The 23,592-nt window shown below is 43.5% G+C and overlaps 2 protein-coding genes across 3 annotated transcripts; both read left to right on the top strand.

Moving 5' to 3' along the window:
- Nucleotides 1–311: 311 nt before the first annotated feature.
- Nucleotides 312–6,812, top strand: mob3a (MOB kinase activator 3A). Its single transcript, XM_048977244.1, has 4 exons — nucleotides 312–564; nucleotides 2,313–2,906; nucleotides 4,722–4,924; nucleotides 5,439–6,812. Exons 2-4 carry the CDS (start codon nucleotides 2,489–2,491, stop codon nucleotides 5,466–5,468), a joined length of 651 nt encoding a protein of 216 aa, XP_048833201.1. The 5' UTR covers nucleotides 312–564; nucleotides 2,313–2,488; the 3' UTR covers nucleotides 5,469–6,812.
- A 2,616-nt stretch (nucleotides 6,813–9,428) lies between these two features.
- On the top strand, nucleotides 9,429–20,894 carry mknk2b (MAPK interacting serine/threonine kinase 2b). Of its 2 annotated transcripts, XM_048975856.1 has the most exons (14): nucleotides 9,429–9,564; nucleotides 10,156–10,345; nucleotides 11,041–11,128; nucleotides 11,285–11,386; nucleotides 11,614–11,711; nucleotides 13,032–13,111; nucleotides 13,431–13,504; nucleotides 13,658–13,762; nucleotides 13,874–13,929; nucleotides 14,036–14,131; nucleotides 17,043–17,237; nucleotides 17,557–17,721; nucleotides 17,815–17,855; nucleotides 18,114–20,894. In XM_048975856.1, the coding sequence occupies exons 2-14, from the start codon at nucleotides 10,295–10,297 to the stop codon at nucleotides 18,379–18,381; spliced, it is 1,419 nt and encodes a 472-aa protein (XP_048831813.1). In that variant the 5' UTR covers nucleotides 9,429–9,564; nucleotides 10,156–10,294; the 3' UTR covers nucleotides 18,382–20,894. The 2 variants fall into 2 exon arrangements, with proteins under 2 accessions (XP_048831813.1, XP_048831812.1); XM_048975855.1 differs by having other exon boundaries at nucleotides 13,658–13,929.
- The last annotated feature ends 2,698 nt before the right edge of the window (nucleotides 20,895–23,592 follow it).

Raw genomic sequence — 23,592 nt, 5'->3', positions numbered from 1 at the left:
TTAGTCAATTTTCACAGCAAAAGAGCTGCAAATGGCGATAACAAATTTCACAGTAATGAGAAATGTAGCCCACTAAATCAAGAGTGACGTGCGTGGGGTATCAATATTTTGCATTTCTATACTGTTACTTTACTGGAAGCACATCTGTTGCCGAGCCTGGAACTGAGCGTCGCATAACTAGTAGGGGCACACAGCCCCGGGATGCCCGGCTGCAGCCCTCCGCCCTTCCTGCACCCTCCCCTACCACGCAGCAGGGCGGCAGCAGAGGCACACAGCCCCGGGATGCCCGCCTGCAGCCCTCCGCCCTTCCTGCGCCCTCCCCTACCACGCAGCAGGGCGGAGTGCCTTGACGTTGATGCAGGAAACATTGGTCTTTTGACCAAGTTTGCAGGAAAAGTCGGGCACTGCCCTTTGCTGTATGCGCTGTATTTTACTGTGTTATTGCAGCCATCTGTATGTTACTAATAAGCGCTGAGGGTGGGGCGGTCATTTGTTAGAGAGGGATAAACGTCGTTTTCGGAGGGAAGAGATCGCGAAGCGGAACAAGAGTCTCTGACTTCCCCGGTAAGTTCGGGCAAAGTAGCAGCGGGCTTGGTAGTTTCCTCGCTTCGCATGTCCTCTGCTTGCCACCTTACTGATAAATATTGACGTACAGTTCGGTCCGCTTGGCAGATAGACACGAATAGCTCAGTTATATAATTTGCTAAATGGGCTTTGAAAGCGGGTCGATCTCGGTGGCTACGGGGGGGGAAACCTGCTTCACTTTTATGCCTGTTTTTACTGCAGCTTGTAATGTAACACTGATAGGATCAACGCAGACGGCGCAGAACAAAGCATGTACAGGTAGCCGAAGTCGGCTTTTTCTAAGCGGTCCAGTCGCAGCCTTCGCTGATGGGCGGTTGCGCCATGTTACAATGTTACGGCAGATGGCTGGTTAATAAAAGCCCGCGTTAGCAACGAGGGCTGAAACGTGCAGTCCGCCTGCTTCGTTACGGAAATGAAGTAGCGCATTTTATTTAGCAGGTGGTGATGATGGTCGACAAACGTCTGTAAACCACGGGCGCCGTCCGATCGCTGCCGGAGCGGAGACAGGCGCGGATCGCGGCGTTTGCCTGCCGCTCGCTGGGGCATGAGCTCCGCGTCCCATTGTTTATGCTAAACCGAAAGAAATGTGTCGCCGGAAGGCGGGGATCGGCCAGGTCCGGTCCGATGGACCGTTCCGTTACGCATCATGGTCCGCGGATCAGCTTAAGCAGGGTGGGGGGTTACTGACATACATCGCCTCTCAGCTGAACTTCCTGGAACTTTTCCGCTATGAGCTACAGCGCTGTGCGCCTCGCCGTTATAATGAAACGCAATGTCATGCTTTAAGCGTTGTAAAAAAAAAAAAAAGTCGGTAATATTCAGCGGACACCTTATAATTCATAAATGTATCATTTTTACGTCATTCGTGTTTGTATGAAGTACACTCTGTATGATGAAATAAGCCCAACTTTCCATAGGCATTTTGGAAGACTATTGCATAAAGCATTACTGGTTTTTTTAGTATCTATTGGGTGGTCTGGTATAGTGTAATTCAGGGTCTATGATCTATATACTTAACGCACCAGTTCTGTTAGCTGTGTTTGGTCTGTGATAGTAACGTCAGACTTGCCAACTTTGGTCAGCTGGCTGGAGTGAGATTTTCAATTCCAGACAAGTCTGCACAGGCATTTACATGCATGGAAGAGTTTTATTACCTTGTAAATGTTCCGTATGGTTCGCAGACGACCACAACGCTTTTGATGTCGATAATTTTAGGTTTATAATGCAATAATAAAGATTTGCCGGAAGATGTCTTGCGTGAGAGTCTGAAGGCGTCAGTGTCGTGCCAGATGTGTGTCGGTAACCCTGCAACATACATTAACATTTACACAGTAAGGCATTTGGACAGAGAAAGTGAAAACCATTTTTATTTGGCAGATGCAGAAATCTGAAGTAGCACACAAGTATGTATCGGAACTCAGGACCATGCAGTACTTGCAGTATTTATACTTGACTGCCTTTCTCAGGCTTGTTTCCTGGTAATTTCAAAGAACTTATTCATAGCTGTTGTGGTGCGTGGGACCATGTGGGTTTGCTTCATAGACATTGGTTTTATTGCATTAAAGTGACCTGGTTCTCTGTGCCACGCTTTTTTGTAACAGATGGAAACAAGCATCTGTCCCTGTGGAATCGCATGCATGTTCCTCCTCTCTGCAGCTCCATCTGCACCAGACATCTTCTCTGTCTCCTCTGCTCTGACCTTGCTTGCTTCCACTTTTCTCGGACAGATCCCAGGACCTTCAGGAGTGAAAACGGCTGTGTGCTCTTCATGCGAAGCCGGGACCTGCGCCACCTCATCCCTTGCCGTGTTTATTTTTGTGTTTGATATTAAAATAGAAATTGGGGCGACCGGAGTAGCGCAAAATCCAAACAAACGGAGTGTAGTCCGCTGACGTCTGCCGCCATGTCTCTGGCGCTGAAACAAGTCTTCAACAAGGACAGGACATTCCGGCCCAAGCGTAAGTTTGAGCCGGGAACGCAGCGATTTGAGCTGCACAAGAAGGCCCAGGCCTCCCTGAATGCCGGGCTGGACCTGAAGCAGGCCGTGCAGCTGCCCCACGGCGAGGGCCTCAACGACTGGGTGGCCGTGCACGTGGTGGACTTCTTCAATCGCATCAATCTCATCTACGGCACCATCAGCGACTCCTGCACGGACCAGTCCTGCCCGATTATGTCCGGCGGGCCCAAGTATGAGTACCGTTGGCAGGATGAGCAGAAGTACAAGAAGCCCACAGCCCTCTCTGCCCCCCGCTACATGAACCTGCTGATGGATTGGATAGAGGTACAGATCAACAATGAGAACATCTTCCCCACCAATGTTGGTAAGAGCACTTAAATTTATATATATATATATATATATATATATATATATAAAATACTTTGATAATATACACATACCATAAGTTCCACATGGGCTTCGACCAGCAGTGACAGCGGTGAATGGGCAATTCCACAGCATCTGTAATTTCTGTCACCAAAACGTCATGCATTACTATAAGAACCAGCCTAATGTAATCTATATGGTTCCTTTTTTCCCCCAGCTGTTTCGGTCTCAGGGTTTTAGATAACGGTCGTACCAGCATATTAACACCCAGCAAAATCATTTCAGTACTATACAGATTTACGTTTACGTGCGCCCACAATTTGATAATTAGATTAATAGCTCACCTAAAATATTAATGAGGTGTATTTTGATCTCCAACAATTAGTAATATGAATAAATTCAGTGTATCCCTCTGCTTATTAAATTCAGTTAACGGAGCATACCACGTGTTTTGGTAAAGCATGGAAGCGATAAGCACTGATGCAGCAGTGATTTTTGCCGTTTTAAGCTCGACACGTTTATTAAACATGAGGATATGCCGAATTCATACAGATTCCTAAATTTTGGGCATCACGGTATGTCTCATTAATAATTTAGGTGCACCACTAATCTGCTTACGAATCTGTGGGCGTAAGCAGGCCTAAACATCAACATGGAACTAAAGAGGTCATCGGATTTGCCGGAGCTGATTCTCACCAACTTTCACTTCTGTTTCCAGGTGCATTATGGTATTTCCCATCTTCTCCAACTTGTATTCACCAAAAGTACAGTCGAGCCTTCCACATGGCGGGGGTTATGGGCACAGGCCCCCCCCCCCCAGCAATGTGGGGAAAAAAAACACCTACAATTTTTTTGGTCCCCTTGGTGAGCAATATGAAGCTTTTTAGCTTTTCGTACAGTGTGGGGGACTAAGACGGTACAAAAAGATACAAAAAAAAAACCGTGCGACACAAAGATCGCTGCGAGATTTCACTAGAGGCCACCATAAACACGCTTGCCGTCTGCCAAACCAGCACTGTACGAGTATGTTATGCATTTATGAGTGGATACACTTTTTGTGTGTCTGTGCCTTTTGCAAAGCTATTCAGAAACACCCATTTAATTTCTTATGCTGACTGTGTGATATATCGAAACTGCGATGGGGAAAGAGATGACTGTATATGTCTGCATGTCCTGATTACTTCAGCCTGAACCTAGTCGTAAAACATTTCAAGTGGTCCGTATTTACATCAGTTGTTGGGGCATAAACCTGTATAATTTTTGTTATTGAAGGGGTGTCCATGAAATTATAAATCGGTCTGCTTTCCAGAGCATCGTATCGATTTACCGTCTTTCCTTCCTGATTGTGAGTCGTCTTTTCTTCTTGTCCATTTACAGAGTGGTAAACGCTGCGTTTGTCTGACTGACAGTGTCTTGGACCCATACATTGAAATTTTCTAACGCCTAGGATGCCAGTTTGTGAGCGCCTTACATTTCAGCTTCCAACTGGCAGCATCGACGCGTTGACTTTCAAAACGCTTCTAACCAACTCTTAGTGAGATGTTGAGGGGCCAACTTCCATTGGTGATGCCATTGCTGTCACCCATGAGGTTTTCTTGTCAGGATACAGAAGTGGTTCACCGTGGCCTAATTCCATGCAGTTTGAAATGGTGTGATTGCTGTTACTATGTGTCATAGACCAACGTTGCTGCCGCCTAATGTACGATGCATGGCAATTGTCCTCATTTAGAAGGCATGGTCTCATGAGAAGTTTACATTATGAATAATTATGATGAATGATTAATTGACTTTTTTTTGTATGTATCTCTTTAAGGTACACCTTTTCCCAAAAATTTCATGCAAGTAGCGAAGAAGATCCTGTCTCGCCTGTTCCGGGTCTTTGTACACGTCTACATCCATCACTTCGACCGCGTGAGCCAGCTAGGTGCGGAAGCTCACGTCAACACCTGTTACAAGCATTTCTACTACTTCGTCACAGAGTTCGGCCTCATAGACCACAAAGAGCTGGAACCGCTGGTGAGAGAGAGAGACCGCCCTGAATCAACGTACGATGCGGGTTTCTTTTACCGATAATGGCGTGCAGCTGTAGAAGGTGTTTGCCTTTGTTCAAAGTGTGGGCCTGCCTGACACTTCAGAGTAGTGGGAGACAACAGCCAGATGGAAGTCAGCCGAAAACAAAACTAGTGCAACATTTGGCCACAAAATGATGGGGCAGAAATTTTACTCCTTTTTTTGAGGAAGCAAAACCATTATGATGGTTCTTGGACAACCTAGAACCAAAGATGAACGTAAGCTTTATAAATCTCAATAGGAACTTGTAACAACGATTGGAGGAAAACAATTCTCCTGGGGAACAGTTACGGAAGTAGGAGACGTATTGAGTTCATATGCTACGGATGTTCAGGTGCCCAGGGGCACAAAGACTGTTGCGACACAGAATAATTCTCCGAAAGACCTGAAGTGTATATATTTTAAAAAGTAAAATCACATATGACTGGAACCGAGCTTCTCTGTCTTGTCTCTCGCACAGAAGGAAATGACGTCTCGGATGTGTCATTGAGAGGGACCCAGCAGCGATCGCTTGACTTCCCACCAGCTTGAGACGGCTACCTATACAGAAGACTGAAACAGGAAATACAAACCACAGAGTCTATTTTTTTTTAAATATGTATTGTAATTACATTTATAGGTGGAAATGTATTGAATAGCCTATTTTCTGTTTTTCATGGAAGATGAAAAATTTATAATCTAGTATTAACGAGCTATTTTTTTTAAATGAGATGAAATCAGTCCTTTCCTATTTTGCTTTTGCTTTTAGCTTACAAATTATGATTTATACCGTCATATATATACTATTGACGACATAAAATACGCACTGAAGACCACTTACCTTTCATGTGTGATCATGTGGTTGTTTGGTATGGGATTTTTTAGATGGTTTTAATATTTTTAAAGTATCCAGTGTGGATTTTGCCGAGCCACAGAGTATCAATCCTGATCAGAAACCTCAGTTGAAAGACTTTGTGCCGAATGATCATCTGAACAAAAAAGTGTTTAAGATAGCATGACTCGAACATTTGGTGAGAGATTTTTTTCTCCTGGGCTACACATTATTTCCCAAAATTTTGTACTGGCGGTTTTAGAACTAAAGTATTTGTTTTCACATAGTGGGGGGAAGTGGTGTCTATAATCTTGCTATAAAGAAATCCTGTACATTACAGCCTCTCCCCAGGTTTCGATAGGTTTGTAGGAACATAACCCCATCATAAGGTGAAATTTTAATACACCTAAATTAAACAGCATAGCTTAACCTAGCCCACCTTAAACATGCTTAGAACACTCACATTAGCCTACAGTTGGGTAAAATCATAAACACAACACCTAATTTCTATAAAAAATTGTTGAACATATCATGTAATTGGTTGAATTATTTAATGAAGGTGAAAAACATTTACCCGTAACACGGAGGATCGTAACCCGAGGAGCATCTGTATGTACGTGCTGACTGTGTTTGCACCAGCCAGTTTGTCAGCATAAAAATCCATGTCGTACATTAACGCCTTACGGTTTTTGCCACTAGATGGCGCAAAAAGCCGTGCAGCCAAGGATGGGCCGCCCCTGGAAGATAAAAGTTTGCTTCCCGTTTAATGTAATTTATGATTGGAAACATTTAAATCTCGAAGTAAACTGGTTTACGATATACAAACGATGTAACAATGGGCTGTTAAACAGACCAAGTAGAATCCAACGTTATAAAACATGGGGCGAACCTACGGTTCCTCGCCATGTGGATCATTAAGTGATATTGGCTGTGCAGCAAATCACTACTTCCAATTGTGCTGTAGTCTAGGGAATGCAATATTTAAACGCAATATTTACAATAAAACTAACAATGCAAATAAAAGTGCGTAGTTCATTATTAATATTTCAGTGTTTCTTACTCCTATAAAACTGTAGCAGTCATTGCCATTAACAGAGCTAGAATAATCATCCTCAGACTTTATCCTAATGTTTTTGACGGCCGTCTCACTACGCATGATTATTTTTATGATTATTTTTAGTTGATAAAACTGTTTCAACTCAGACACACAAACGCAACAAATACAACCATAGAAACAGTTAGTTACTCTAAACAAAGCAATATCCTTTGTGCCCTGTGCGTCCAGGGTTACAGATAAGCGTTTATGTAATTTGGACCGAAGAAAGGACCCAGTACTGTACTATACAGCTGATATACAGTGAAATTGTTTACATCGTCACCCACAGCGTTTATTTACTTTGGAATTGTTACGTAATTAGTTTCGTTATAGTTTGCGTTTTATTTCACGGTCATTTAATCACCCTTTAAAACCAGCAAGAGGTTTTTTTTATCGCTGCTCTGCTTTGGGACTTCCGCACACTGCCCGCCCCCACGCGGCCCTCAGTGCGGTACGTGAGCGCGCCGCCTCCACCGCGCTCTATCACTCCACAGGAATGTGCGCGAGCTTTCTGGAATGGACGCGAAGCGCCGCGCAGGAGGCGGGGCTTAGTCAAACCGGTTTAAAGCGGACCTCGCATGCTCTCTTTCGGGTCACGTGCGACGTCTGACGTCGTCTAAGGCTAATATTGCATGACTCGAGTTATCAAACTTTAATAAAACAGGGACCGTCAAATGAAAATAGACCAGAATCCCGTGAGCCCAGCTCCCAATAGCCTGTAAATTTACAAAAATAACGAGAAATAATAGGTTTGGCATACCATATTAATATACTTTACAGTAATTACGAAATTGACGAACGTGTTAATCAAACTACATTTGGCCCACCTGCAATCCGAATAAACCAGTTTAGTCAGAATAATAGTTATATTACTTATTAAAGATGATAGACCTTCGCGTTTAAAATGGTTTAACTATGTAACCTGAATCTAAATTGTCTTTAAAAAATCTACATCAAAGATGGTATATACTTACCCTTTGACCACTGGATCTGAATGCTGCTGAGCTGGTTTTCAATTTTAGTGAAGGCTTCTAAAAAAGCGTGAAAACCTGTGAAAAATATAATCAAACTTGCAGAATGTTATTTTGTCATTGTTATGCCAATTAAGATATTTGAAGCCGATAATGCCAACTTATTACACAATATTGAGCTCTCTTGCTAAAATTATTCAAATCTAGATCTTATAGCTCAGACTGGCCAGGGTTAATCAAAACAACAGGTTATTAGAATAAAATCCTTTTTGTGCAAACCTCATGCTGAAACATTGTCATGAAACAAGCAAGATGTAATCATGTGAAATGTCTCCAAGTTAGTCATAGTGTGTTAATGTGCCCTGCAACAGACTGGCATCTCACTTAGGGTGTTCCCTGCCTTGGGCCCTATGCTGCCTGAGATAGCCACCCCCTAGAATGGAGGCGTGGGGGATGTTTTGATCATCTTTGTATACTGATATTGTACACTGATTATACTGTTTCCTTTTGAGCAACTGCATGTCCATTCTAACTATGTGTGCATGATTAAAATAGATACATGATTCATTAGATTAGCTATCTGTCATACATTAGTTCTATGTGGGCCTACATCACATAAGCATGTTTGGGGTAGCTCAGTGGGTTAGGAATAGGCGTCTAGAAGGTTCTGGATGTCTGGCAGTATAATTATATCATCAGTATTGGGTGTTGGTTGACCCTGATCACTGGGCCATGCTTTTTCACTTACATGCCGCATTGGTCAAAAGTATTTGAATGAATAAATGTACATGCATTGTAATAGATCCAACAGTCTACGAAGACAAGGTTATTGGTGGCTTGTTAGTCTCTGTTAATCTCTTTTAATTTAGGAATAAAATTAATCTAATTGATTAACCAGGCTATCAGCATTCAGGATTAAGGCATAAAATGACAGAAGAGTTTTCCTGTTAAAGAAATGTACATAAAAAGACATACGAATAAAGGAAGCCGTTCTTTTTTGGCCCGAGTCAATAAATAATTACATCGTCTACTTTAAATCACGTGACAGAACGTTGCTATGTAGGCTTTAATGTTAAAATCATCAGCAGAAGCAAACGAATACACAACTCTCACTTCCTGTATCTCTTTTAGTTCACACAAGCAATAGCTTTTTGTTTAGGAGGTGGGAAAATCCTACGCGGCACTAGCATTAAGACCACATTTCAGATTCCAGCCATGACTGGTTTCAGGGGAAATGTTCTTTTGGGAATTTAGGAGTCGACAGGGAGAGAGCAAAAGAACCACTCGCCAACGCAGCTCCTGCAATTTATTCCAAAGTGTGTGGGTAGAGTCATACAAACCGAATTAGACTTTACATTGGGGAGGCGCCTTTGATCGCTAGTGACACTTTATAGTATGTAATCCCTTTTCCAGCGCAACAAGAGAGGCTGCGGGAGAGTTCAGCAGGCTCTCCGAGCCACGCCCCCTCTGCGCTGAATACGTCTCCGCCATTTAACGGCCGCTGAGAGCAGTACTGGGGGGAGGGGCGGGGTTAGCAGGGAGTGCTGGGCGGGGCTGGGGGGTGCAAGCTTATATAAGCGGGCCGCAGTGTTTTGTTTTTGGCAGCCACCTCACCCCCATTCCTCTTGCTGCACGGCGGCCCTGCTTCCTCCGGAGCGGTGGGTTAGTCAAACGGCGCAAAGGCTGGAGCTCCTGAGATAACGACGGGGTACTTTATTCTACTTCATTTTTTAAAAAGATGTTTTTAATTTTACACTAAAATATTAATTGCCGGTCTTTTCTTTTGTTTTAATTAGGTAGCCTGCCAGTTATTCAGCCTTATCTTTACCATGATTGGCTAGCTTGCTGTTAAGTCGCTAGCATCAGAATCTGCTGTCTTACAGTTGTATAGCTGCTATATGTAACCTATCATAAGATGGATATAAACCTCATATAAAAGTGAAAGTGTTTCAGATACAAAAGCGCAGAGTTTAGCTACTAATGTAACCACCAATTACAGGATGTACCGCGGTGATTGCCGGCCGTTTATGGTACTGCGTTTGTTTCTAGAAGCCCGAGTGATTGTTCTTTGACGGTTTATTTTACGGCTCGCGACAGTAACGATATTTCGGACTGTTCGGACGATTTTCTGTCGTCCGCACTGGCTGAAACGTTAGCCAGTTAGCTAGCTAGCGCGCACTCCGGGAGCCATAGACTTGTCAAGACAAAGTCGAGGCGAGATTCTCTCACTGCCCCCCTGGCTTAATACCTGAACCTTTTTTTGAGCTAATTGTAGCTTTTGTTACTTTTTCCCCCCCAGACATCCCGTTAGACGGATATTCTATAGGCCAGACGTCTTCGGGAGGGTTTCTGCTTCTCCGCAGTGGGGGGTTTCTTCGAGAGTTTTCTGACTGTTTTCATCCTGAGCGCTCCGTTGTCAGCCATTCAAAGAAACGAAAATGGTCCAGAATAAAATCACCGAAGTAACCGGATTTCACAGATCCTTCAAGGTCAGTGGGCTCTCGCAGACCGTTCCGTGTATTGATGTATGAAAAATGTCCGAAAAACTCATCCTTGGTCCGTTTGCAGCAAAGATGCACATGTGAACGTTGCGTCGCATTGTAACCCCCGAATGCGGGTCGCACACGTATGTTAGTTTTTAGCACTTTTATAATCTTTTAGGCTTTCATTCGTGTTTTCCGTACGAACGTTAGCAGTAATTTTTGCTAAGGTGGTTAAAATAGATGGAAATCTGTAGCATTTGAGTGCATGGGTATTTTATAGGGCATTTATAGGTCATGGGATGTGTTATCCGCTCCCAGCTGCGGTGCTGCCGCTGACTTGTACGTGCATGATGCCGTTTCTCTTTGCCCGTATCTGAGTGATGTGCTGCTATCGTCCTAAATGAGCGACAGTTGGCGTGTATTATTAGATTCAAAAAAGACCTTAATCCACTGGAGGGATGTGCTTAATGAGGTGTATCTTCTCTGCATACAACGTTTCTACCTTCCAGTATTCATAACAAAAAGCTATAGAGCTTACGAGGCGATGAGGCTTTGTTGTGACTTGGATTAGAACCATTTTTATCTGTAGGTCCAACCGTTAATATGTCGTAAAACTGTATGAAGCCGATAAAATGCGCGATTCCGTACAGGACTATTTAATATATATAATATGAATATCTGTATTTTTCTGTCCTGCTTAGGGTCAGAACCCCTTTGATTCTGAATTCAGTAAAGCTAATGCCCACTTCCTTGGCTCAACCTTCGATTTGGATTCCCCTGAAAGACCAGGTAAGTTTGTGATCTTAGGCTTGATTGATCTTTTTTGAATAAATAAATGTCAGTTTTGGATGAGTTTTCTTGTTTTGGCTGTTCTTGCATGCATATGTGTATATATATATAGTGCGTTGGTATAGGAGCATTGGTTTGTTGGCTGTTTCTGTGCAGAAATGCCTGCCAGTCAGCCAATTGACATTCCAGATGCTAAAAGGCGGAATAGGAAGAAGAAAAGGAGCAGGGCGACTGATAGCTTCACAGGCCGATTTGAAGGTTGGTCTGCCATTGACGAGGTTTAGCATGAGCTTTGCATGGCCCTGGTACCTCGTCATTCTTTTAGTTAACATATATGATTGCCATTTTGAGAGCGTATCTGGTTTCATAGCTTTTTAACAGGGTGATTCAGTATAGTTTGTGTTGTATTCCCTGTCTATATGATGTTACATGTTTGTGCCGTGTTGGTCGGGGTATCTAAAGCACATTTTAAAATCCTTTCTTAGATGTATACAAGCTGCAGGATGAGGTGCTGGGGGAGGGGGCTTATGCCAGGGTCCAGACCTGTGTCAACTTAATCACCAGCAAGGAATATGCTGTTAAGGTAGGACCTGCCTTGAGGCTCTTAGCTTTGAGAAGACTGGACAAAATGGCAACGTGAATGAGTTTTGCTCACTGTGTATTGGTACATGTTTTTTTTTCTTTTGAATGGTGTCAGTTTTATAATTTGGTGGGAGATGCATGTTGTGTAGCTTCTGGACATTCTGAAAGACGCATGTCTGGCAATGTGGCCAATATGCATGCATTGTTGCAAAATCCCTACGCCCTCAGCTTTGTAGTTCAAAGCCACAATTTAGCCGTGAACATTTTGTACAGTTATCTGTGCCGGATGTCATCTGCCAACGGTTTTGCAGCTAGGCTTGTGCCTGTGGTGCTGGTTCAGCACAAAGTTCCTTTGTTATTGTTGTTGTCTGGCCCATCAGTCAGCCAATGAGTGGTGAGGGGTGGTAAGCTCCACCTACGGTTTCTTGAATACAGGATCTCTATTGGTGGGAATCATCTGTCCTGGCAGATGTTCTAGAACATAAGGCACTTCTGAAAGGGGTGGAGGAGGGGAGAGGTTATAACTAAAGATACTTTCGTTGTGCGTGTGAGATATATTAAATGAATATCTTACACATGGTTTTTTTTCTCCTTGTATAAATTATGCACTAGTTTATTTCTACTCTGTCAGTTTTATGATTAATGGATTTGATTTATATTTTATTTATAGCTGATTTTGACATTGTTTTATTTATATAAACAACCAAAATAACAAATTCATCTGTTATTCCAGAGTAATTTTTTTTGTTACTGTTGCTCTTTTCATGACTAAGTCTTGGAAGAGCGAGACTTTGACATTGGTTTAGCTAAGATTAGGCCATATGTCACCCCACCCCCGCTCCCTGGGGGTGTACTTGCACTGGTGATACTGTTGGAATGAAGCCAAAAGCTGAATGAAAACTCTTGTAATTGGCTGGCCAGTGTCAAGCTCACTGAAGCCCCTGCGGTTTGTCTTCCTTGGGTGTTTACCCTCCCGAGACCTCTGAGTATGCAGCTTAAGACTTGGGATCGGAATGGTCTGTAGCAGTTGCATTTGCATTAAGGGAGACCAAGCATTTTGTTTGTTTGAAAATGCTGCTTTTAACGTACATCCTGAGAATGTCTTTTGTATGAAAAGGGAACAGGCTAGAAAAGGGAGTTTACGCCGAAGTAAAATGACAACCTCAACCTGCAGTAAACGCCTGTTGTCAGCAATCACTTTCCCAGTCATTTCATGTGAACTTTTTGGGTTTTCCAGCACTGTGTAATAAAAATGTAATTGTCTGCCGTTGAAGCACATGCGACCTGACTGCTGTTAATGAGACCCGGCTTATTTTCTCAGATTATTGAGAAGCGACCAGGGCATAGTCGCAGTCGTGTCTTCAGGGAGGTGGAGATGCTCTACCAGTGCCAGGGCCACAGGTATTCACTAACGCTGCGTTGGAATTGCACTGTTGATATGCATACTTTCATCAGAGAGGCGATAGTATAGCAAAGCAGTAAATGTCTGTGCAGTGTTTCCCCTGAGCTAACACAATCCTGTCATCTTGATTGTCCAATTATCTGACAATCCAGACTCTTTTTCAGAAAGAATGACACGTGCTTCGGATGTATTATCTGTCTTGCATCACTTTGGACAAAGATGTCTGCTAAATGTAAAAAAAATATTGTGATATGCTGAAACATAGCATTATTGCTTTTCATAGCCTTCTACTGATCCTGGTTCTTGCCTTTTTTGCAGAAACATTTTGGAGTTAGTGGAATTCTTTGAGGAAGAGGATAAATTTTACCTTGTGTTTGAAAAACTCAGGGGAGGTGAGAACAGTCCCTTGTAATGGAGGAGATGCTTAAAGCCTACCTGAAACATTGAGAGCTGCTATTGGATACAAGTCAACTGTAGAGCTTTTTGTGACCGTATTGGTTCTACTTCATGCAGATGTTCTAATGGAATATTGCTGTGCTTTGCAGGCTCCATATTGAATCACATCCACAAAAGACGCCACTTCAGTGAGCAGGAGGCCAGTGTTGTGGTGCAGAACATCGCCAGTGCACTTGACTTCCTGCATACCAAAGGTAAGTTCAGTACCCCTTCTAAGGTAGACGCGTATTGGCGATTCCGTACCTTGTCTGTACCAGAGTACAGTTACATGCTGCACGTCTTACCGTCCTTTTCTGTTTCAAAAGGAATGGCACACAGAGACCTCAAGCCTGAAAATATCTTGTGTGAGCATGAGGACAGAGTGAGTAGATTTCACAAAATGTTTAAGAACATGATTTCCGTGTGATTATTATGCATGTTCATTCTTCTGGAAGGTATAACCTTTACACTCTTCTTCCCCATGTCAGATCACGCTTGTGAAGATTTGTGATTTTGACCTAGGCAGTGGCATTAAGTTGAACAGTGACAGCTCCCCTATATCAACACCAGAGCTTCTTACTCCGGTAAGAAATTAAGAATTAAATCCGTAACCTTTTACCTGGTTGACACATCGCATGGAAATATTGCATGAAGTAAAAACAGTGATACAAGGCTGCACTGTTGGGTGCACTGTCAGTTTTCTGTTTCTCTGCCTGATAAGATGGAGTATTTTATGATTTATGCTCATTCGTTTGTGGGTTGAAGAATGATTTAAGCTGATTTAACTGGAAGCAAAACAGCCTTTTCTGTATTTTTTTCTCTGTTCCTCTGTACTTGTTTAATCAACCAAGCTGTCATAAGGCCACGTTCCCTCTGGGGTAAAAGCTCAGGGCTAATGGTCACCTCAGTTGCTTAAGAATGGTAGTGAGAGTTACTCATGTTCCCATCTTTGTCAGGTATGGCAAAAGTGTGGGAGGCAGAGATTCATATGTTATTCAGTGGGACATTTAATGGCATAGGGCAAGGTGCTTTTATTGCGCTGGGAAGTTACCAGAAAAACCAGATGTTCAAGACAGGGAAGTTAAAATTTAGTCTGCTTGTACTTTCCCAACTGCTTTTTTTGTTTAGAGATTGTTTTGGGGCGGAAACTGCTGCGGGCCTTTTTCCCTTGAGTTATCGAACAAAAGAGAAATTTTAAACAAGGTTTATGGCTCAGTGTTTTGAAGAGGTTCAAAACACTGATTCCTTATTTCCTCATATCGTACTTGTCAGTAAAGGCCGATCAACTGAACGTCTCCCCCCACTTTCTCCTCACCCATTTTGTGCTAACCAACTCTGCATTTTCATTTTACACGTCTAAGGCTGGTGTTCAGACACACGGTTTAAAAGCGTGAGCAACCCATCCTACCTAGCAACTAGTCTGTGATTGGCTGCTCTGCTGGGGGAGGGGAGGGCGGCTGGGGAGGGATCATACACTCTGTTGCTCATGTGCTGTCTGGTGTCTGTCTAGGATTCTTACCGGTGCCACTCTTATCTGGGTTTAGCTTTACCCAGCTAAGCTTGAAGACCATCCTGCAGCATTTTTCAGTTTTTTTTTTAAATAGATAAGTTGCATAAAGGATATCTTAATTATGTTATTGGAGTAAGCTTGAATTCTCCATCAAGAAGTATGGTCTTTGTGAATTAACTAGTCAGTTTTGTTTTTGGGGTGTTGTCTGTATATAGTTTGGTAAATGTGTACTTCTATACATGGCTTTAGGTCCTTTCGTGTGTTTACAGTTGCTGTCTGTGAAATTTGGGCGAGCCGGTAAACGCTGTGAGAATTGGCACCATAGTCCTGAAGTAACTGTGGGCCGTGGCTTTGTGCCCGTTAGCACAGCGGCATGAGGCTGGGACAGACAGCGGCTCAGGCGGAGCAGCCGCGATGAGGTCAGGCATCCGTTCGACCTCGGGGAATTCACTGCGGTTCCCAGCGGCAGGATGTGAGTCGAACGTGTAACAGGCAGTTTAAATTCTCATCACATGCTGAGCTGAGCTGGGACAGTGCGACGGTGATGGCCGTCGGTAAATAAGTTTGTGGGAGTGGCAGGGCACAAGTGACTGTGCAAGAATGATGGAAGCGTCTAGAAATAGTGCTCCAATATGGAAGTTAACTCCCTGTACGACAGATGCGCCGTTTGCATTTTTTTGTGCATTTGTGCAGTGTGGTGGAGCTGAATGGGAGCATAGGTGTCCCTGGTTTTCATGATGGTGCTTCTTCCATCTGCTGGGAGCTATCAAGCTTTCAGCTTGTACTCCCCCACTCTTCCCCACCATAACAGTGTGGGTTGAAGTCAGATGCAGGACAGCTTTTTTTGGGGGGGGGACGGGGGCTGGGAGTGAGCAGCAGTGAAGAGGGGTGGGGGATGGGCACCCAGCCACAAAGCTGGCTTTGTCTGCCAGTTGGACATTCCTGCGCCGCAAAGATGCCATTACATGGTTGTGCAGGGGCGGGGGCAGAGCAAGGAGACAGCTGGGCTTGGGTGAACAATGGGGGCGCCTTAAAGACACATGTGCACCTACAGTGATGAGACTTCAGGCATGCCCGCGCTCCGTCCTTTAAAACACAAGTTTGCATTCTGCTATGAAAAAGGAGGTTGCAGAAAGTACTCCTGATGTTGAACAGGAATTTGGAGTTATGCAGCCCCAAACGCTGCAGTCAGACCCACAGATGGTCAATGTTTTTGCTGGAGCTGGGAGGGAGCAAAGACATGGACCGTCTGGGAGTCCCAAAGACCCGGTAGAGAAACACTGGTCTAAGATTAGGTCCCTGCAGACCTCAGTACTGCAGTCAGCCACACTTCAGTGGAACACAGCAGTTGTCTACACTGCAGTAAGTGTAGCAGACATCTTGCACTGCGTGATTGTGGGAATGCAGGCTCTTATGTTCTGGCTTGCTTTGCCAGAAACCCACCTCGCATCTCGGTTGTGCTGAATTTAGCTTACACTTGCATAACAAAGGTTTTTTTTTCCCCCTCAGGCAAGCAGTGCATTTGTAACTACAGCACCTCAGTAATTTGAATCCTCAGACGTTAACAAGGATTTTTGAACTGGATTGAGCCAGTGAGCTTGGTTATGGAGATTGTGGGGGGTGTTTTTGTTGGAATTGGTGGACAAAGCAGGGCTAGGGTAGGGGTGGAGTGCAGATCTGGAGCAAAGTGGTTGGTGTCTCGTTTCAAAGATCCATTTGTGAACCTCTTTGCAACCCCCATCCACCCAGAAACTGGTGCTCATTCATCCCCTGTTGGGCTGAGGTGGAACTGCAATGGTTTTCAGCACAGGGTCAACATGATTGTTTTCAGACTTCTGCATTTTTGACAGTAGGCGATCTCCATCTCAACAATTGTCAAGCAGTGACATGAGCTAGGCATCGTCCCTTAACATGTATCCATGGCCATCTTTCCCATTTGGCAGAAAATGAATTCACATTGTGACATAAGCCCTGTCCTGTTTCAGTGTGGCTCGGCAGAATACATGGCCCCTGAGGTAGTGGAGGCCTTCAGCGAGGAAGCCAGCATCTACGACAAACGCTGCGACTTGTGGAGCCTTGGGGTCATCCTCTACATCATGCTGAGTGGCTATCCGCCGTTCGTGGGCCGCTGCGGGGGTGACTGCGGATGGGACTGGGGTGAGCCCTGTCAAGCCTGCCAGGTAGGCATGGAAACACTTAAAGAAGTGTCATGCTTCATGCATATCGTAGGCGCTATGGTGCATGTGGGATTTGAGATTTAACATATTACTTTGATAAAAACAAGATTTGCTGTTTTCCATAAACCGTTGTAATTTTCATTAACACTGAAGATATAAGGTGCCGTAGGAATGTAGGCAGAATGCAGTGGTTTATAACAGCTTTTTGTAATTTTAATGGTTATCTGTAGTTTGGAGTTGGGTCAGTTGATGGCTATTGAAAATGGATAGCATTGAAGAGTTGTATGTTTGACCTTTGAACTAAAATCCAACCTTTCTACAGAACATGCTGTTTGAGAGCATCCAGGAAGGGAAGTACGAGTTCCCTGAGAAGGACTGGGCTCACGTCTCCTCTAGTGCCAAAGACCTCATTTCCAAGCTTCTGGTGCGGGACGCCAAGAACCGTTTGAGTGCTGCTCAGGTGCTACAGCATTCATGGGTGCAGGGGGTGAGTGTTTAATGACACGACCTGCTAAGTCTCGTGGACACTTGTGTGGAAGGTGTTGAGTGCTCATTCACGACCCTGTGTTTTCCCCCTTAGTGCGCTCCCAATGCTTTGCCTACATCCATACTACTTCAGAGGTATGTTCTCTTCCTTACCATCTATACTGAATCGATAGAATTCCAGTGCCTTTGTGATGTATTCTTTGCAAATGTGACATGTCTCTGCTTTTTAAAAGGAGTTTCTTTTGTGATGCAATTTTTAAATGAGAGCCCGCGAATATAGTCTCCATTCCACACTTGGTCTCAGTTAAAGGGTGATGACTTTCACTGGCAAACATGGATGGTTAGTTGCTGGTTCCATTCTCATGTTCTGGAATCCCTCCTTCTGTTTTTCAGAAGAAGCAGTGCCAAGGATCTGACACTGTTTGCAGGGAAGGCAGTGGCCATGAACCGGCAGCTAGCCGAACAGGAAGAGACAAAGGAGGAACACGAGCGCCCCCTGGTGGTGACTGCAAGCTCTAGCACCATGCGTCTTTCCCCACCCTCCAGCTCCAAGCTGGCCAAGCGGAGGCAGAGGAGCGGTCTGCTGAAGCAGGATCCCGTCTCTGCCTCTGAGCTGCACCAGCTCCTTGCTCCTCTGGTCATCGTGGGGGACTGTGCCTAGTCCAGTGTGCTCATCCTACTTCTGCTCAGGGTTTTTCATGAGCCCCGTGGTCACCTTGCCAGAGCTCAGTCCATCTACCCTACCCTCCCCTCCCCCCTGCACCCCCCAGCCTTCTTCCTGCAGGAGGAGATGGGAGCAACTTGTGTGACCTCCAGTTGTTTTTTGGTTTTTTGTGCAATTAGTGGCATAAAGTGAGCTCACCGCCAAAGGACTACCTGTCACTTTGTCTACATGTGCTACAACTGGACCCACTGTGAATTTCATTAGACAGAATATCGACCCCTCTCTTGCTTGTATGTGTGTGGGTACTGCTGTTTGATCAGTGACAAGCTTATGCAATTGCAGCAATGAAGGCAACTATGTAACCAGCATTGAATTGAACCATCTGGCAGTCAGTGATGCCAGACTGTCTAGCGCCATCTGTTGCTGGGTTCCCTTAAGTGAACTTACCAGTGTATTTTTAATATTCACTCTGCAGTGGGTCAGTATGCACATGACCTGTGCTTTCCTAGAAGAAAATGTCCAATAGAAAACCACCCCAATCCAACAAAGGTTTCATAAAGGGTTTTTAAACCCTCAAGTGTCGTCCATATTGGGTTCTGACCTGGACCAGCAACAACTGCACCTTAACACTATTTTGTTTTTGTGGTTGGTTGCATTTCAAAGGTAATACTTGATTTTCCAAAGTGTTGGAGAAGCTAAAGTGGGAGCTTCACTGAGCATGTAAGCCATATGCTGTTGGGAAGAATAAATATGTAGCGGTTCCTGAATTCATTGTGCACCGAATGTCACATGACATCGTTTATTGAGTTAGTATTGCCCTGGGTGGGTTCTCATATGATCCAAGACGGACAATATCAACACATACGTTTGCTAATTAGGCTTTTCCGAAAGGTCAGGGGGAAAGGAGATGCCCTCTGGCGGAAGGCAACAATGTCTGTTTAGCGAAATGTCAGAACATTTCTAACGAACGCGTCGGTTTTTGGAAACTGAAAAAAAATTTAAAAGCAGACGTTTGAGAACTGAGTATTTAAATAATGCTCACGAATAGGGGAGGAAAATCATTCCAGGAGTCTTCCAAAGAAATGTCTTAATATGTAAGTAGATGGAATTACATATTTGGATCTCCGTCTAAGCTGTGCCATTTGTTAAGCTTTTTTGTTGGTGTACAAACCGGTGCTGGTAATTGATCTTTTTATGTTCACATTGAATTGTATTTAGTGGTTATGATGGCAAAGCATTTGTGTTAAAATGTGAGACAGTGGAGATGAATCTGTAGAAGTATGGCAGCAAAAAAAAAACAATCTAGAAAATTAAGCTCAATTTCTTTCTTTGGTTTCATTTAAAGCTGAGCAGTGACTATTTCGCTCCATCTTATTCTGGCAGTGTGTAATTTCAGTTAGATGTGGTAACCTAAAAATTAATAATCGTTGCAAATATATTTTTATAATAGCTGTAGTCGGAATCAACTTAACCCTGAATTTTGCTGTTAAATTCGCTGCCATGGGACAAAATTTGGCCCAAACAACTTTCTGAACGGTGGTTGCCCAGATGTTTCCCGCGTAATGTGGTGCTCGAAGGAAGAAAAGCAGGTTAGTTTTGGCTGGGAAGTGGTTGATGCTGGCAGCTGTAATCCCTGATCTTTCTACAAATGCATTTATGGTGTTTGTCTTATAGTAAGACTTGATCTGTACATACATCTTTGTTTCCCTTTGTTTTGTTTGGAGGAGTCACCATTCAGCAAATTTAAAGTGAAAACAAGGCCCAAGTTGAATGGTCTTTGGTTTTGAAAAGACATTTTTATAAAAATTTTTTTTTTTTTTTTTAATTCAACCCTGAAATCCCCCTTGGTGCGTAAATGTCAGGATTTGATAGCATTATCCATTCACTGTTCTGCATGCTACCTCTGTCATAGAGGTCTCTGTGTTACTCTTGGTCCTAAACATTTAGGCACTAGCACGGGTATGAAATCCAATCTTTTCACATCTCATTTTCTATGCAGAGTAGCACTATTCGAGATCTTCTGACAACTGGGTCAACTGACAGTGGTCTCAGGTTAAAAACTGGTATTGTTTTTCATTCATAAATTCTGTGATTTCAGGTTTGCTTTCCAAAGCAGCGGAAGAGTGTGACATCTGCTTTAGCATGTCCCTGAAACTGGCATTTACCAACTGCCACACTAAAGGGGGATCAGTGTGTGGTTGGGTTTTTTTCCTTTAAAAATGAAATGTGAATTCTACCTGTTGCTGACCAGTCCTGATGTTTCCATGTTTTCTTGTTTAAGGTCTTTTGTTAGCACTGTTTAGAATTTTTCTTTTTTTTTTTTGGTTTGTTCTTGAGCCCCAAAACACTTAAGGGGCAAGTTTGAGAGAGAAACCCAACAAACTTTACTGATTATTTATAAAAGCACTTTACTGTACCACATGACAAATTGCAGTTAAAGTAAAATTTCATAAGACTGTTCTAGAATTTTGTACCATTTTCTAAAAAAAAAATTAAAAAAATCAAACTGATCCATTGTGCTTGTTTCAGTTTATATATGTGTGTATGGAGGGAAGAGTTTGATTAGTTACTAAAGATTGCATTTAGACTAAGAAATTTGATCTGAATCAGTCAAATCAATACATGTCCTGATTTTCCGGTAATTTTGAGAAATACCACTGGACCTGTAAAAATAGCTGTTTCTCCTCCCCTTGCACACTTTTATGACTTACTACTATGGTTTCACTGTTTATCGCAAATAGATGTGAGATGTGTCAGGATCCACCACAAAGTCTTGATCTGGTCAATATACTTTTTTTCCATATACTTGCATTATAAGTTATTCTCATTCTCCACCTTAAGCTGCAATGAACTCCTCCTTGAGGCTCATGGCTACGATTCACGGGGCTGATTACTTACAGCATGTGTGAGCTTCCTTTCCTTCATCGAGTTCCTTTATCAGTCGGTCAGAAAGAAAATCATTTGTTTCCACCTCAGTCTTATGTTGGTTCAGCTTGACGACACATTGTGCATGCGACTAAGGAACGTAGAGCAAGGAGGGGACGATGCAAGTCAGATACAGCAAAGGGATACATCAATGCACAAAATCCTGAAAATGGAGTGTTCTGGAATATTAATGAAATATTTTGAGTTTAAAGTTTTCTGAGGAAGACGGTAAAATTCTTGTGCCACGGTTGCAGGGCAGGGGAGAGGTGAAAGGTGGGATGCGAGGACAGTGCAAATAAAGGACAAAACAGTAGGATTATGGGGAAAAATAAACTGATATATTAGATGTACACACGGGAGCTGCTGTCACAGCAGCCACTCAGGGTCACACTGGAAGTTAATTACCTCAGACTGAGGCTCTGGAGAAACATTTGGTTTCTGCTTCTATGCGTTCAGCATGAGAGCCCCGAGAGTTCTGTACGAGCTGAGACAAGCCAAGGATTTGCAGCAGTTCCTTGCATGCAATGTGACACACTAACTTACCAATTTATTTGCAGGGAAAACATCTCATCACATTTTGATTCCAGATCGTTCTCTAGTATTGGACAGGGGGATCTGCAACACCTTCGGGCATCATCTTGAAGGACAGGATGCTGGTGTGTAGGTTTTGTTTAACGTTCAGCTCAGTTTGCACCAAAGGGCCAAAACCATCTTTCCCACAGGAGAATCTGTTTTATTAGTACCTTCTATATTTACTCTTTCAGGCTTCTGTTTATTTCAACTTTAGTCACCTGATGAGAATGGTGTTAACCATTATTCCTGCCTCTGAATCTTATCTCAGTCTTTGGGGGACCCACACACAGTCCATGTTTTTGGCCCCTCCCAGCTCCCGTCTGTGGGTCCCTGACCACCGGATTGTATTTTGCTCCACTTGTTTTCCAGAGTCTCTTCCTGTGCAGAAGAGAGCTGTTGTCCCCAATTCCTTGGCTCTAGCAGAATCCATATTACATCATCAGGGCTACATGTGGTTTTACCTCCCTTAGGTAGGTAAGGTGTTTTAGGAATTTTGTCAACAAATCTTTTCAGCACAGGACATCTGTATAGAACTTGCTGCTGTTTCCTGAAATGGATTTTAGGAAACTCGACGTGTCTTTTGGAGTGATTTCCCCTCTTTGAGAGCTGACTAACAGGCTGCATTTTCACTCGCTCCTTTCATAGTCTGGGTGGGACTAACTAGCACTGTGCATCCCCACCGAGTGGAGAAAATCTCCCTGTGCACATTTATCTCCAACACGTGCCTCTGGTGGTTCTTCAACCATGGCAAACTGCAGTGGTATCCCATCATCCAGTGCTGTGTCATTCCTGTTGGGGCTGGTAGGCCTACAGGGATCGTGCTGTAAGTGGGAGGGTAGCTTGTCTGCAGTTCAGGTGATGCTCTTCCACGACTGGTTTTTCCTCTTTTTCTGGGTGAGGATAAGGTGACAATGGCAGTATTATATTTAAGGACAGGGGAAAAAATAAAATCCACCCCTTATTCACACTTGCTTATATAGTGCAGGGTCACATTAATCCTGGAATCTGTTTCAGATAAACACACCCTAGATAGGATACCAGTCCATTGAATAGAAACACGAAGAAACAGTAACGGTTATTTGAGCAGGTCAATCATATGTTTTAGACCATCGGAGAAAACTAGAGTACATGGACATAAATTATGGGGGGATGTAACCCCCCCCAGTAACCAAAACCAGCCAATACAACCTTGTGGACCCCCTTAAATGGATGGAGACCTCAACCCCCCACTATTCAACCCAAAGTTGTGCCCTTGCCAGAGTACCCAGGGTCTCTGCAACCCACTTTAGATGCCGTCTAAGTCTCCACTTCAGTGTTGCTGTAACTAGAGGATCAAGGAGGAAACCTTAACATGGTACTAGATATTTGGCAAATACTTTACAAAATTACTTTTTGTAAACAGGATAACACAGCTGCGACAGAGAAACAGGAATCAGGAGCTTTGACGTCCTTCTTTGAAAGAAAGGAAAACATTGGGAATCCATAGCAGGACTGATTCAATTTATTTTGTAATTTATTGCAAAAACACCCTTCTTTTCCCCCAAAATCCCATATTATTATTATTCAATTAGGATGAATGAAAACAGTTTATTCTTAAACTTCCGAACGTTACATAATTTCCAATTGTTACTTTAGGCTGATGGCTGATTGCCGCGCAGGTGTGATGCCGCTTGTGGGCCATGATAAAACACGTTACCCTAGGCCGGTATG

Source organism: Brienomyrus brachyistius, chromosome 15, assembly GCF_023856365.1.
Source record: "Brienomyrus brachyistius isolate T26 chromosome 15, BBRACH_0.4, whole genome shotgun sequence".
Classification (NCBI taxonomy): Eukaryota; Metazoa; Chordata; class Actinopteri; order Osteoglossiformes; family Mormyridae; genus Brienomyrus; species Brienomyrus brachyistius.
The sequence above is the reverse complement of the archived record's forward strand: the minus strand, read 5'-3'. Positions and strand labels throughout refer to the sequence as shown.